This window comes from Elephantulus edwardii, unplaced genomic scaffold (assembly GCF_000299155.1).
Source record: "Elephantulus edwardii isolate Elephantulus edwardi_28Jun2011 unplaced genomic scaffold, EleEdw1.0 scaffold00059, whole genome shotgun sequence".
Classification (NCBI taxonomy): Eukaryota; Metazoa; Chordata; class Mammalia; order Macroscelidea; family Macroscelididae; genus Elephantulus; species Elephantulus edwardii.
The window spans coordinates 10,172,161-10,188,962 of NW_006399809.1; the positions used below are offsets into that span (position 1 = coordinate 10,172,161).

General features: G+C 39.5%; 1 protein-coding gene across 1 annotated transcript in view; it reads right to left on the reverse strand.

Annotated features, from left to right (window-relative positions):
* ANLN (anillin, actin binding protein) overlaps nucleotides 1–16,802 on the reverse strand; it is a 104,096-nt gene that overhangs the window by 49,208 nt on the left and 38,086 nt on the right. Inside the window, exons 3-5 of the mRNA XM_006887626.1 lie at nucleotides 15,833–16,141; nucleotides 3,854–4,004; nucleotides 2,100–2,414 (exon numbers count right to left, since the gene is read on the reverse strand). Of these exons, the coding sequence (XP_006887688.1) occupies nucleotides 2,100–2,414; nucleotides 3,854–4,004; nucleotides 15,833–16,141 (775 nt within the window). The remainder of the gene's footprint in view (nucleotides 1–2,099; nucleotides 2,415–3,853; nucleotides 4,005–15,832; nucleotides 16,142–16,802) is intronic.

Genomic DNA, 16,802 nt, shown 5'->3' on the forward strand with positions numbered 1-16,802 from the left:
ATTGAATATACCATGGACTGCCAAGAAAACAAACAGATTCATCTTGGAGAGGGTTAAACCAGGCTACTCCTTGGAGGCAATGATTCTGGGGCTTCGTCTGACATACTTTGGACATGTTTTAAAGAGGGACAGGTCCTTGGAGAGGGACATCATGCTTGGTAGGGTGAAGGGACAGCACAGGAGGGGTAGACCCTCTATGAGGTGGACTGATTCAGTGACTGGGGTAATTGGGATGGATGTGTCAGAGGCAGTGTCATTGGCACAGGGTAGAGCAGGGTTTAGGGCTGTTGTACATAGGGTCGCTATGAGTCACAAGCGACTCAATGGCACATAACAACAACAACAACTACCAGGAAAAAGAAAGTAACACAGATCAGAACAGAAACAAATTTGAAAATAAAAGCAGCAGAATAAATAAAACCAGCAGTTGGTTCTTTGAAAAGATAACAAATAACTGGAATGACAAAGAGAAAAATGTAAATAAACAAATCTAAAAATGAAAGAAGGGACTTTGACACTAACTCAATAGAAAAAAGAGAATTATGACAAAATATTATGAACAAATGGAGAGCAACAAAGTAGATGCCATCAAGTTGACAAGACTTATAGTGACCCTGTGAACAACAGATTGTAACCATGTCCTATTCTGCACCATGCTCAATATCTTCAACATGTTCAAGCCCATTGTTACAGTCACTGTGTCGATCCACAGAGGGTTTTGGTTTTGTTTGCTGGCCCCTCTATCTTTCACAGCATTATGACTTTTTCAAGCATTGGTTCCTCTGACAACAGTCCAGACCTTTCCTGAAGCTAGAAAGCACTCTGTTTGCACTTCGTCCAAAACAAATTTGTTGGGGGATTATGTGGCAGTTCATAGAATATTCAATACTCTTCAATAGCATTGTTATTCAAAAGCATCAATTCTTCTTTAGTTTCTCTCAAATTGAAAAAACTGATGGACAATTTCAAGCCTTGAGTTAAAATGTTGTTGTTGTTGTTGTTGTTGTTGTTGTTAGGTGCCATCGAGTCGTAGACGACTCACAGCAACCCTATGAACGAAAGGCCTGAGCATTGTTCATACACAGAGTTTCCGGAGGCAAGCCATTTCGGAAGTGGATACTGCTCCTGCTTCTAATAGTTAAAATACTGAAGGATTTTATGGAGACAAAAATCTTTGAATTATGCAGGAAGCATCAAAAGAAGATGGAAAGAACGCATTGACTCACTATAGGTTGACATGGAACCTTTTGGGGAAGCAGTACATTATCAAGAACCAGTGGTAAGGAAGAAGTTCAAATCACATTAAAGGCATGGGGGGGTTGGAAATAAAGCTCCAGGAACTACCAGAATTCCAGTAGAGTTGTTTCTACAAACAGATGCAGCACTGGACGTGCTCACTAGTCTATGTTTTCTTTGGAAGATAATTTGACCAACTGAAAGAACATACCCATATATGTTCCCATTCCAAGGTGATCAGCAGATTGGAGAAATCAGTTAACAATACCAATTACATTATACACAAGCAAAATCTTGCTGAAGATTATTAAAAATGGCTAGAACAAATTTAGTTCAGATGAAATGGACAAATTTTTAGGAGTACACAGTCCACCCAGATAGAATCACAAATAAAAGAAATCAAATACTATCAACGGTTACCAGGGGGAATGAGAGGGAAGAAAAGTGGAACTTTTTCTTCAGGGGCATTGAGGATATTTTAATAGTCACAAAATAATTTGGAAAATGTTAATATATTAAAGGTATAGAAAGAAGCCCTGGTTAGGTAGTGTGTAATGTATTGGACTGCTAACCAAAATATCAGCAGTTCAGATCCACCAGCTCTCTAAGGGAGAAAAATGGACAATCTCTCATAAGGACTTATACCTTCAGATATCTAATAGAGGGTCATTATAAATCTGGACCTACTCAACAGCAATGAATAAGTAATTGTATAAAAACAATTTTGTTTAATCAGGAGAATAAGGACAAAGATAAAACAAAGCTTTTCACTTTTCATGTTACCGTGAATAAAATTTTTAAAAAATAGCAAGTAGGATGCTAATAATATAGCTCTGTGGTCCATCTATCCACATAATTTATACCTGTCATATCAGTATTCTCCCACTGGCGCCGTTGCTCTGCAAGCTTCTGCATACGTGTTTTAACTGATGAGGCTGCAGTTCCTGCCAATCTTGAGTTCAGCCCCCTGGTCCCTGCCAGCGGGGATGATGGCCCAGCCACAGAATCACTGGCAGCAGCTGGTGCCTGTGGCTGCGCCTGAGGAGACACAGGACTTGGAGACTGAGATTTTGCAGGAACTGTCTCAACAGGCTGTTGATTTTCCAAATTAGAAACAGCTTCTGCAGTATTGTCAGAGCAGCGTTTTTTTGATGGTGATGGTTTTGTACAAGACGTCTCTAGATTAAAAAGAAAGGGGGGGGGGATTTAAAATTCTTTACATCCTCAGGGCATTCATGAAAAACTTAGAGAGGGTACTTAATGAATTAATTAAACATTGCCAATATATTTAATTATATCTATTATTTCAGTTAGAACAATAAACACCCAAAATACTACTTTCTTTCAGTGACAAATTTGATATTTGATATTTCTTTTTAAGGACATGGAATGTATGGACTTAAAACAACATTCTAAGGAACTTGTATAACACTTCGTGTAAACCTGGTAGCCTTCGTGTAAACTCCTGCACAGTAGTGCAGGTAGAAGATGAACCTTGTTCCTTCATTCTTCTTCCTTTGACAGTTTGAACAATAAAATTTGAAAATAAAGTTTCTTCAGTCAAAAATTTTTAAATATCTGCTAGAAGAAACTCTGGACAAATAGGCATTGAACCTAAAATAATACACCCCAAGCTCCACTGCTGTCGCACCTATCCCAATTCATAGCAATCCTAGAGTTCAGAATAGAGCTGCCTCATCAAATTTCCAAGCTATAATCTTTTCAGCAGCAGACTGCCACTTCTGCCTCCCATGGAGCAGCTGGTGGTTTCAAATAGTTTACCTTTTGGGTGCTAGTAAAGTATTTACCCACTGATCCAGCAGAGTTCCTTCAATCCGTATAGGCTGTTGTCATCAGTGGGCTCTAACTCGACAAAAGCAAACTGCTTTTCTTTCTTTGGTGGAGCAACTAGCAGGTCTGACTACCAACCTTTTACTTCATTCTTTGGCACCCTAACCACTCTTACTATCAGGGCTCTTTATTAATACAATAACCCTGAAACAGGATAGAAGGTTAGTCTTTCCCCCAGAAGACTTAAAATTAATAGAGATTAATAGAGATCAAGATTCTTGCAACACCCCCATGATACATCTTCAAGGATATGAACATGTACGGCCAAGCACAATCAATAAGAGTGCATCTAAATTCCAAAATCAATCTCCATAATAGTCTATGTGTTTCCTACTGCCAAAGGGGCCCTTTAGAGTAGTGAGAGAAGATCTTCACCCTGAAACCCACAGCGTCCCTCTTCAGCAGGAAGTAGCTAAGAGAATACGCCATCCCCTTTTCCTTATGACTCAAGGTGAAGTCTCTCTCAGGGAGGAGTGATAGGGAATGGCAAAGGACACACAGACAAAGAAGATTAATCAGAACTGACTTTGACAAGCACTGTGGCAATTGGACAATTAAAACAGACATTCGGATGGCGGGGAAGAAGAACAAACTGGGGAGGAGGGTAGAGAGAATGGTGCAGCAATGAAGGAATGAAAACCCAAAATCCCTGTAAATGTTCATTAAAACTAATAAAATTTAATAATAATTAAAAAAAAGATTCTTATTTCCTCAAAAACATTTTTAAAAGAAGCAGGTTTTCACTTTTTCCCCACAAAGTCTTTACCTTCACCTCCAGACAGGGGCGGCTGGTTGCTTGCCTCTGCCAGGGGTTTTCTAGCTCGCTTAGTGTGAACAGGCCTCGACGTGGGAATGGGCCTCTCCGCCATTTTTCTCTGAAGATTCTCTCTCCTGGCCCGGGTTCGTTCAAGCAGTTTCTACATATTTCAGAGTATTAAAAAAACCATTAATTTGGTTAGGCATTTGCAAAACTTAAAGTATTATCTAAAATCACCAAATGCCTTAGAAGATGCATCTAGACTGTGAAATTCAAGAAATTACACCAATATTTACCAAATGAGTATGCTAATTAAAAACTATCAAAGATACCATATGAACACTCAAGATGGCATAAAGTGCATAAAGTTAGTTGTAGAAATGTAAAATTGTGATTTGTTTTGAACAACAAAATGGTCAGAGAATAAACTAAGTGATTTCCAAGCCCAGACCACCAGATATCTTACAGTTTCATCTCTTTCTATGAAAGAGGTGAAATTGCCATCAAAAGAAGCCCAAGTTAGCCTCCTGGCCCAGCTGGCAACAGCAGATATGCTCTCTGTTAGATTGTGTTTGACATGGATATGTTAGTAGGATCATCATAGACAATTCACCCCCAGATAATCCACTAGACTTATGTAGGACCCTAAGGAAGCCCAACACTAATAGCTAACTCATTAAATCATGAGCAAACGAGTCCTGTTTGAAGCCACTGTAATAAGTACAATTTTACCCCTCTCTTAAAGACATTAAAGTTGGTTGTGGATTGAATTATAAATTTCCCAAAATAGGTGTCACCTTGGCTAGGCCATGATTCTCAGTATTATGTAATCATCTCAATTTTGTGATCGGATAATTAACCTGTTAAAAATTTAAACTTCTGTTAATAGGGTGCTCACGTGGCCAAGTGGTTAAAAGCTGTGTAACAATCCCAGAGACATGAATCTGAATCCACCAGCTGCTCTGTGGGGAAAGGATGGGTAATCTCCTATGTAATTCATTGCCTCTGAAAATCCACTGGAGAGTCAGCTATTGAGTCAGTTCCAACTCCACGGCACACAACTACATTATGTTAATAAGGTGCTCTGGTGGCCTAGTTGCTAAGGGGTAAGTACCTAGTGGGTAAGTACCACAAAGGTGGGTAGAGTCCACCAGATGGTCCTCATAAGATGAGCAATCTACTGTGCAAATTGACAGCCTCTAAAAACCCGCTGGAGGGTCAGCTCTTAGTTTCAACTCCACAGCAATAAGTGGTATTTTTAGTCATGAGAATGAGGCAGAATTGGTGGCAGTTACAGCTATAAGGCAGGTTACAATCTATAGGATTAGGCTGTATCTTGAGTCAGTCTTTTCTGAAAAGTGATTAAACAAGCAACCTGGGATCCGAAGGACCTACAGCCACTAAGAAGGAAGAGTGGAGGGTAAAGTGTATCCTTTGGCTCCAGGGTCCCTGTGCTAAGAACCTCTTAGCACCAGGAATAATAGAAAAAACTTTCTAGAGCCAGCCTTTTTTGAACTTCTAGCCTTTGAAACTCAGAAAATACATTTCTTAACCTCATTCACTTGTACTTCTGATAGCACAGCATACAATAACAATGATAACATTTCAGTTTGTGAATGTGTTTTTATGGCAAAAAGGATACTGCTGATTTTATTAAATTGAGGATTTCAAGATGGAGAAATTGTCTAGGGATTATCTGAGTAGGCCCCATGTAAGCATGAGGTTCTTATAAGGGAATACAGGGAAGCAGACGAGTCAGGGAAAAGGAACGAGAGAAGCAAAGTTTGAGTTACTACTTCTTATTTACAAAATTGTAAGATGATCTATATGTATTGCCTTCAATCTCTGAGTTTGGGGTAAATTCTTGATGCAGTAATAAAAAATTAATAGGCAAATATAAAAAGGATTCTAGTCTAATATTAGCAGGAAAAGGATGGGCAATCTTTTCTGGTGATTATTAACTGCCTCTGAAAACTTGCCAGAGGCTCAACTATGGGTCGGTTCCTACTTGACAGTAAACAACAACAATAGAATATCATGAAAAAGTAAACACCAACAAATTTGAACATCTACAGGAAACAGACATAATTCTAGAATAAAAACTCTTGCTACCTAAGCTAACATGAATAGAGGCAGAAAATGCAAACAGATAACATTGTCAAAGAAGAAATAAAACCTAAAATTTTTTAAAACGCCTCAGTCTTTTCCCACTCATCACCAAAATAAAAACAAAACAAAAAACCCAAGTCACTGGAGAATTTTACAAATATTCAAAGAAAAATTGATACCAACTCTACTCCAACTACTCCAGAACATAGAAAAGGAATATTCCCTGATTCTTTTCTAAAAGTGCAGAGAGGCACTCAATAAAATCCAACACTATTTTCCTGATAAAAACTCTCAGAAAAAGAGAAATTGTGGAAATTTCCTCAAATAATTACGAACATATTTACATGGAACCAACAGCCAACATTATTCTCAGCAGGGAGAGATTGAAAGCATTTCCCATGAGAATAAGAATGAGAGAGATACCCAATAGCACCATTCTTATTTATTATTGTACTGAAGTCCCATCATATCAATAAGGCAAGAAAGTGAAATAAATGACAACTGAGTTGGAAAGGAAGAAGTCAAGCTATTCCTATTCAAAACTCACATGATTCTATACACATAAAATCTAGGAGGTCCCATAAGAAAATTACTGGAATAGAATGGTATAAGGTCAACGAACAAAAGGAAACACAAAAACAAGATCGTCTATATCTCTACAATGACAAAATGCTCAGTAATAAATACAAGCAGTTACATAAAAGACTCATGCAGAGAAAACTACAAAATGCAAGAAGCCAAAAGAGACCTATATATATATATATGGAAAAATACACCATGTTCATGCATTGGAAGACCTAACATTGAAAATGTTAGTATTTCTCAAAGCAAACTAAATAGAAAGTAAGCCTGATCTAAAGCACAACAATCTTAATAAAAAGGAAAAACTAATCTTCTACTTTAGTGGCAAGAAACTTAGCTGCAGCCCCAAAATGACACAGTTTAAGGCCACCAGCTGCTCAGTGGGAGAAGGACGGGCAATCTCCTCCCCTCCAATTAACTGCCTCTGAAAACCTGCCAGAGGGTCAGTTATGAGTTGGTTCTAACTCCACGGTACACATCAACAACAATCTTCAACTTTATGTAGAATAGGAAGAAGAACAGAATAGCTAAAGAAAGCATTGTTAGGAACTAACACAGTCTCAAAAGGACAAAACCTGCGTAAGATCATTACTGCAAAAACAGGATAACTAGTAAAACATTTATGGGGACCCAAGGGAGGAAGGGGTGGAAGCACAAGGTGAGGATGGGTGGGGCAAAACCACAGGTTTGTACAATTTGGTGGGTGAAGGGAGGGATTAATGGAAATGGAAAAGATCCAACATGGAACTGAAAAGACAAATGGTGGACATAGTCCAATGGTAATTAATTTTATAAAACAATGCATAAAGCACAAGTGGCATCCACTTCCTAAACAACAGCCTCTGGAAACTCGATGAACTTTGATAAACATCGATAGTTATAGAAAGGCTTCAGGCCTTTTGTTCATAGGGTCGCTATGAGTCGTGCTCAACTCGAAGACAATCAACAACAACAATGCATGAGATTATGCAGGACAGGAAGACCCCGGATGAGATGGATTGATACAGTAACTAGAGCAATGGGGGTTAGTATGTCAGAATTAGTGAGACTGCCCAGCATTTCCACTACTGGGAATATACACCAAAGAGACCATAACTGCCATTCAAGCAGATATATGCACACCCATGTTTATCGTGGCTTTGTTCACAATAGCAAGGAGTTGGAAACAATAGAAGTGCCCTCCAACAAACGAATGGATAGAGAAGCTGTGGTATATTCACACAATGGTATACCACACTGCATTGAAAAACAAGGAACTCATCCTGGAGGACATTATGCTGAGTGAAGTATCTCAATCACAAAAGGACAAATACTGCATAGGGCCACTGTTGTAAAACAGGACTGACATAGGGGTTGGGGAAGACAGAGAAAGATGGGATAAATTGTGTATACTGCATTGAAACAGATGAGGGAGAAAACTGTTTAAAAGGGATATGTGATTAGGTATTATTGTCACGACAGGAGTTCAGAACAAAGTCTGCATAGTGGAGTGGACCTGGGGAGAGGGACTGTAAAACAATGAACGAGTATTTCTTTTACTTTTCAAAGAGAAGATTGTACTGGGTGGGGAGAGGGATGGGCAAGGAGAAAAGTGCAACAATGAATGAATGGAAATCCAAAGTCTCTAAATTTTCATTAAAATTAATAACAATAAAAAAATTTAAAAAAGAATTAGTGAGACTGGCTTAGGACAGAGCAGGCTTCAGAGCTGTTGTACCTAGGGTTGCAATGAATCTCAGGCAACTTGAAGGCACTTAACAACAACATGAGAATGATTATATGAAACAATATAAATAAAGAATACTGTGAAATGCAATGTATAGGAACTTTGTAAGCAAATCAATATAAAATAAAAAAAAATTTTTAAAGAATAAGCTTCACAGTTCCCTATCTCAGAATTTACTACACAGCCACAGTATCAAAACAGCTGGATATCAGTACAGCAGACCCACAGACTTAATGAAATAGAATTGAGACCCCAAAAGTAAATCTATGTACCTATGGACAGTTATTTTCAACAGTCAAAATCCATTGAGAGAGAAAGAGCGTCTCTTTAACAAATAGCATTGGTCATGTGAATACCCACTTGTAGAAAAAGTGAAACAGGATCCCTATCTCACACCGTATACCAAAGCTAACTCAAAATGAATCAAAGTCCTCAATGTTAAACTTAAAGCTCTAAAGTTTCTGAAAGATAACATAAGGAAAAATTAGAAAGCTTAATTTTTGACATAAATATACTAGCAGACATAAGTAAAAATGTACTAAAAACAGAAAAAAAACCCTAATAGGACCTTTGAATCCAACTGCCACATAAATGAAGTTAAGAAATTAAGTTGAGGAAAATAAATATGTTGCAAAAGGACAAATATTATATGAACTCATTTATGTCAAATAAGCAAGAATAGAGAAACCAAAGATTATACTGGTTACCAGGGTGGGAGGAAGGAGAGAAATCAAAGATTATAATGCTTACCAATGTGGGAGGGAGAAAGGAGTTTGGGCTTAAAAGGCATTGAGTTTATGTTAATGATGGTGAATAATTTAGAAAAAGATAACGAGATTAGTTGAGTAATTTGAAAAACATAATTGGTATCATTGACATACACAAGTAAAAACTGTTATACAAATATGCAATACTTTTTAATTGAAATCTTATATATTCCTTAAAGTAATGGATATTCCCACTCTTTTCTTATTCCAAATCAACTGATATTCCTGTTTGAATTGTGATAAACCCAAGACATATAATTTATTTCTTTTCAAATGTACACAAATCAGGGAGGGAAGGAGATGATTGGTTGGAGTTTCTATTCCCCTGAAGACAGTTATAGCAGGCTGAGGAACAAGGCCTGGCTGCACGGTGGTTAAGTGATCCGCAGCCAATGGAAAGGTCAGGAATTTGAACTTACCAACCACTCTGCAGAACAAAGATGTGGCAATCTGCTTCCACAAAGCCTACACCCTTGGAAACACTGGCAGGCAGTTCTACTCTGTCCTTTAGGGTCACTAGGAGTCAGAATCAATTGGATGGCTGTTATTTTGTGTGTAATGCTGACTAAAATGCCCATGTTCACCTGCTTTTTAGTTCCTTAATTAAAATCAAATAATAGGTTTTTTTAAAGTCCTTGAGTATGTGAAAGAAGAATGACCTAAATTTCAAACAAGGTACAACCTCTTACTTTTCTTAGGAATTATTTTTCCTTACATTAAAAGTGAAGGCTCTAAAATTTAAATGCTGTGCCACCGGAAAAATAATTTATTAATCAAATGGCTGTCAAAACTAAAGGTATTTGTCCTCTGAATAAAGAAAGCTGCTTTAACAGAGTCTTTAATACAAACTCAAAGTAATCTTATTTGTTATACACATGTACAGTCCAGTAACTGCCATCTTGATAGACTGTCACTCTCAGACACAGAACATTCCTGTTACATTCATTCAAGGGCAGGTCTACATTCCATTCCGGTTAGAGCGCTTATGAGTCATTGTTTCTTCAGTTACTATGGGCAATAGGTCAAAATAAGCCCCATTATCATTTTTATCATTCAAACATATACAGGTGCTCTGTATATATTGTTGTTGTTATGTGCCATGAGTCGCTTGTGACTCATAGTGACCCTATGTAAAACAGCCCTAAATCCTGCTCTATCCTGTGCCAATCGCATTGCCTGACACACCCATCCCAATTACCCCAGTCACTGAATCAATCCACCTCATAGAGGGTCTTCCCCTCCCGCGCTGTCCCTCCACCCAACCAACCAAGATGTCCCTCTCCAAGGACCTGTCCCTCCTTACAACATGTCCAAAGTATGTCAGACGGAGCCCCAGAATCCTTGCCTCCAAGGAGTAGCCTGGTTTAACCCTCTCCAAGATGAATCTGTTTGTTTTCTTGGCAGTCCATGGAACATTCAATACTCTTCTCCAGCACCACAGCTCAAAGGCATCAATTCTTCTATCCTCCCTAGTCATTGTCCAACTCTCTGATGTGTAACAAGTGATTGCAAAGACCATCATGGCCTGGCCTGTATCAAGCGCACCTTAGTCTCCAGAGACACTGTTGCTCTTGAGTACTTTAGAGAGGTCCCTAACAGCAGACTTTCCCATCTCAATACATTTTTTGATTTCCTGGCTGCTGGTGCCTGACCGTGGAGCCGAGCAAACTGAAGCTGTGAACAATCTCAATTTCTTCGCCATCCATCCTGATGCTACCGATTGGTCCAGTGTATATATTAGGTTCAAAAATCTCTGCGTTTAAAAAATATTATAGTGTTGTTATATGCAGTCGAGTTGGAACAGACTCCTAGTTGACACTTCAGTGCATTTTCAGAGGCTATAACTTGCTTGGGAGGAGACTGTCCATCTTTCTCCTGTGGAGCAGCTGGTGAAATCAAGCTGCTTTGGCTAACACAACTCCTTTTTCTCTAGGCCACCAGTACTTTCTAAAATTATAGTAGATAAACAAAAGAGTTCCCTAATCTGTACAATAAAATATCAATCTTGATTTGAAAGAAAATGCATTATCTAGGGGAAACATACTCAACAGCTTAATAAATATAAACAGCCTTTGCTTATAATCAAGCATGTAACTGTTCTTTTGAATACAGGGCACATTCCTTTGAATACCACACCTTTTTCAAATAGTACAGAAATAATTTTAAAAAAAAACAACCAACCATTATAATAACTGCCACCTGAAGAACTTTCAAGAACTGAAGCTTTCCAGTCTCTAAACAATTTCTGCTTCATCTACAAATCATTCGTGACAAGTGTTTAAAGAAGCATTGCAATGGCCAGTCTTCTCAAAAACAGCATTGGATGGGAGGAAAAAACCCAAAATCTACTTTTATCCAGTTGATTTTGACTCATGACAAATCTCCTTCAGTTTCCAAGGCTGTAAATCTCAAAGGGAATAGACTGCTCAGCTTTCTCCCTCAGAGTGGTTGGTGGATTTAAGCCACTGCCCTTTCATATCAGCAGCCCAACACCTACTATGCAAGCACACACAACTCACAGCTGACCCTATAGTGGGTTTCAGAGGCTGTAAATCAATGGGAGGAGATCATTCTTCTTACTCCTTTGAAGCAGCTGGTGATTTGAACTTTCAGTCTTTGAGACTACCATTTGGCCACCAAAAAGCAGCCAAGGGCTCCTTAAATACAGTATATGCAGGATAAAATAACTTCTTGCTATTTTTAATATGCCAATTCTAGCAACTCTTTTCCTGATACAAAGATTTTCATTTCTTTCTGGAAAATCCATTTATAAGAGCACAACCTGCATTTGCAAAGATTGGTAAGGAGTTGTGCTATCAACCCAAAGAAAGGCACATGGTTCTAGTCCACCATCTAATCCTCAGAAGGAAAACAGGCAATCTGTCATGCTATTTAAAGCTTCTGAAAGCTTGCTAGAGGATTAGCTATAGTCAGTTACAACTCAATAGCACATAACATCAACATCTTCATAATAAATGCTTTACAAACTATTTTAAAGTAGTTTTATCTCAACACTAATATACTTTCAGTGTCTGGCACACAATAATTCCGTTTCATCCGCAAAATTTTATTTGGTCAATTGTTTTTACTACTCTTCTACAAATGAAGAAACTAGCATATAGGCTAAATAACTTGCAGCAAGTGATGTAGCTAATGCAAGAAGGCTAGCTTCTGTGTCAAGCACTCTTCACCACTTTTCTATAATTTTTTTTTCTTGTTGTGTACCATAGAGTTGGATCCAACTTGCACAGGAGGAGATTGCCCCTCCTTCTCCAGTGGAGCATTTGGTGGATTCAAACAGCGTGCCTTTGAGATTGCAACGCAGCTTATTACCATTAGGCCACCAGAGCTCCTATATAACTACTTCTTAACAAAACCCAATAGTTCTGAGAATTTATTGTTAACAGGCTCGTGCTCGCTCTCTCTGCTGTCAGCTGATCAAATAACTGAAGTCAGCCGCAGGGAAAAATCCCTGAATTCTGTACTTCTAGTTTATCAATGAAGAACACTGGAAGATAGTGCTGTTCAGACCCTGCCTGTATCCTAATTCAAACAAATCAACTGCAAAATCATCTGAGTCATTTGATAAAATCTGATAGAGGAGGATTTGAAGACATAGTCCAAAAGGAGTTGCCCTATTAATCTAAAGGCCACATCCCTCCGGCAGTTCAACCACCAGCAGATCCAAGGGAGAAAGATGGGCAATAATCTCCCATGGGGATCACAGGGGATCAACGGAGGGTCAGCTGTGGAGGCAATTCTCACTCCACCACAATGAGTAAGACTTGGTATTGTTTCGAACAAGAATTACTTACTATTAGAGTTATGGCATTATGATTATGTTTCTGTTGATAAATGCAAATGTATCTCTACATAAACTTTTATGGTTATTAGTTTTTCAAAATAACTTCGTGGGAAAGGTGAGAGGAACATAATGAAACTATACTGCTCCGTGATAATAATAAATGCCAAAACTGTGTACTTGAGTTACTATACTATTCTATCCTTATGTATTTTGATATTTACTGCTATTGTGGTGCCTCAATAGGACTACAACTCATAGCAACCCTATGAAAAGCATATAGAAACCTTGCCTTATCTATCATCATTCTCACACTCTCCCCCATGCTTAAGCCAACTGTTGCTATTCACTGTGCCGATCCATCTCAACATTAAAAAAATTTTAAAAAATGGACACGACTAAAAGGACCTAGCAACTACTATTTGGTTGTTTTTGTTGTTGTTGTTTAGTGTCAAGTCAAACATGACTCACAGGGACCCTATGAACAAAAGACCCAAACCCTGTTCTCTATCATCAATTCTCTGAGTTCATAGTTTCCAAAGGCATGTTGTTTAGGAAGTGGATGCCAATCCCGCTTCCAAGCCTGTCTTAATCTGGGAGCTCTACCAAACCCTGCCCACCATGGGTACCATTATGGGACCTGACACACCAGTGGCACAGAGTTCAGCATCACAGCAAACTGACAGACCTGTCATACTACAGATCATACTGTTGTAGTTGATTGTCTTGAGTTGAGCACGACTCATAGCAATCCTATGAACAAAAGGCCTGAAGCCCCTCTACAACTATTGACATTTATCAATGTTCATATTTCCAGAGACATGTTGTTTAGGAAGTAGATGCCACTCCTGCTGGAGTTAAACTACCTCACACAGGATGAAAGCACAGATAAGGAAGAATAAGATTCCAGACATAATACCAGAAAGCAGCAGAGAAATAAACCAAGACATCACGATGTATCTTCCAAGCATTTAAAGGCTGGCTAGGTCTTACTGAAAACATTTCTGAATCAGAAACAATAATTCTTGCTTTCAAAAATCTCATATTCACAGGTGGGTGAATGAGGAAAACTGGAAGAATCTGGTGTGAAGAACAAAAAATTAAGGCACACACAAACTTTGTCTCTCAGATTGTGGTGCAAAAATTTAGAAGCTGAAAGAAGCGCTGCATGTTTTCCAACAATAGAAACAAGAATATCAAACCACAAAAGGAATGAACCATTTCACTATGCAAAATGTTAGGTATGCGAGAGTTAAATACCTAATACCCCAACCAGTAACCTGAGGAGAGGATTTTCATGCACAGCAACTCAATGGACAGAGGAGAACTGCTCTATAGCATTTCCAAAGCTGTAAATCTTTATGGAAGCTTTCTCCCAAGGAATTGCTACTGAGATTAAACCATTAGCCTGCAAGCAGGGCTCTTTAAGAACTTAACAGGTGGAGCCAATCAAATAGCTCAGTTATTTCCAATTAAGGAAAACCTGTGAAAGCTGTTTATTTTAACTAGACTAGATCTAACTTTTCATTATATAAACTATACATATAAATCCATATCTATTCCTGAACCTTCTCTAAAATGATCTAAATAGAAAGTTTATTTTAACTGAGATTTGTAATATAAAGAAAATGAAGTACAATTTCAATCAACTTTGAAAATACTTAATTTTATCTGTCACTTGGGAGAATACACAGATTATTCAATAGAATACAAATGACAAATGTTTAAGAGTTACTATCATAAACTAGGATACTTCTTTTCATTTTAATATAAGTGAAAGATAAGTGCATAACCATACTTATTCTTTAAGGCTAGACCAGAAATGCTGTGGATTTTTCTGTTAAAACCTTTAAGAAAGGTTGATGCTTTTTTTTTAAAACTCTACAAAGATACTGTAGTGTTTGAACATAAGTAAATTCTAGCTGTTTAAATGTTTTAATAACATTTAATAACAACATAAATTTAATCTATGGCACTGTAACTGCATAAATCTCCTCCCACAAAAAAAAACAATTACTCTCCAAAGCAATTATGTTTTTTAATCTAATATAGAAGACTCTTAAGGGTCTTTTTGAAAGTCAGAAAATAACAGTTTAGAACTTGCCTAACAACCTAAAGAAAGAGGAAGTGGTCTGGGGGGGGGAAAGGGAGTAGACTATTCGCAACCCGAAACTCTGGAAACGCCTACATACATTCTCAAGGAGCTAGAGCCAGGGAAACAATGTAATCTAATCTAGATGCAAAAACGAATAAATAAAAGAACAGCCAGATATGCCTGCAATATGCCCATAAACACACGATAGGTTGTCTACATTCTAATAATTTTTGTCCGTACTCTTTGATTTCACAAGTTTTGATCCACAGCTCAACAGTGGAACTCATATGAAACATCTTCCATCATCAGGTGGAAAATGGCAAATGATGCTACTGGCTTTACTACAATGGGTGCAATGGTCAGGATAGGTGCAACGGTTTCGGGCACCTCCTGTTTTAAGGTTATGATCACAGCTTCCCGAATCCACAGCTCCAAGGGCGGCATCCCATTCATCCACCCCCTGTAGGCAGCTGAGCACACTGCCTTGAGTCACTGTGCAACCGACTCCACCCAAGTCATTGCATTTCGCCCCCACTGGAACGCGTCCCATCAGGCCACTGCCTCCCTCTCTGGAGGACAGGGCCACTGGCACTGGATAACTGGCGTCTCCGCCAGATTTTAAGCCACACTTTGTGCTTCATCTGGACCTTCCAACAACAAATCGCAGGCGACCTCAGGGACACTTGAGTCAGCCCCCTTCTTGGTCAGTAACTTCACCACCCAGGCTGGCCATGCACCAGGCAAGCCCCGCACCCGGCACACATCTCACTGCAAAACCCCGCACACGCCCACTGCGCACGCGCGAACCCGCGACCGCAACCGTAAGGCGCCAAAGTTGACAGAGGACAGTAAGCGAAGGTGGCAGCTGAGAGGGAGCCTGAGAGGCTGACCCTGCAAGTCGTCTCACCTCCGTAAACGGGTCCATTGCCCCCACGCGCCGCCTGCAGTCTACGAGGCGACGGAGACGGTGGATCAAATTCAGCAAAAGAAAATAAGTTAGTCGCAGCTCAATGTGTATTCTGGAGAAAACACGGGAGTCCGGGGGGAGGAAATCTTCCACACTTGCCTCTCCTCGGCCTCCAGTGTCAGACACGACCTCCTCCAGCCGTTCAAATTTGAATTTCAGCGCCGGGAGCTGGGCGCATGCGCGCTGCGCAGGGCTGGGCGGGGCGCGCTTCTCCCCGCCTCGGCGCTCGGTGACGTGGCCTCGCGGCCGCTAAAACACACCCGAAAGACGTCCAATCTGCTCGTGGCCAAGGCTGAAAGCTGGCATCTCAGTGTGGGGAAATGGAACCCTCCTGCACTTCTCCAGACAGTTCTGCGCCCCTAAGTGTTCTCTTGCGCCACAGGGTTTAAACTGCCCGCTCCTAGAGCTCTACTGGCTGCTTCTTGTTGTGTACCTTCTAGTGGAAGTCGACTCTCAGCTTCCAGCAGGTTTTCAGAGACTGGAAATCACATGGTATGTTGTTGAAAAGAATGAAAAGGTATGGAGACAGGATGCATCCCTGGCGTACACCCTTCCCAATTTTGAACCATGCAGTATTACCCTGCTCTTTTCTGACTACTGCCTCTTGGTCCAAGTATAGGTCTCGCATTAGCACAATTAAATGTTCTGGGGTTCCCATTCTTCTCAGAGTCAGCCACAGTTTGTTATGATCCACACAGTCAAATACCTTTGCATAATCAATGAAACATCTATAGATAGACATTCTTCTGGTATTCCTTGCTTTCAGCCAAGATCCATCTAACATCAGCAAAAATATCCCCAGTACCACGACCCCTTCTAAACCCAGCCTGGACTTCAGGAAATTCTCTGCCGATGTGCTGTTCTAATCATTTTTGGATAATCTTCAGGAGAATCTTGCTTGCATGTGAAA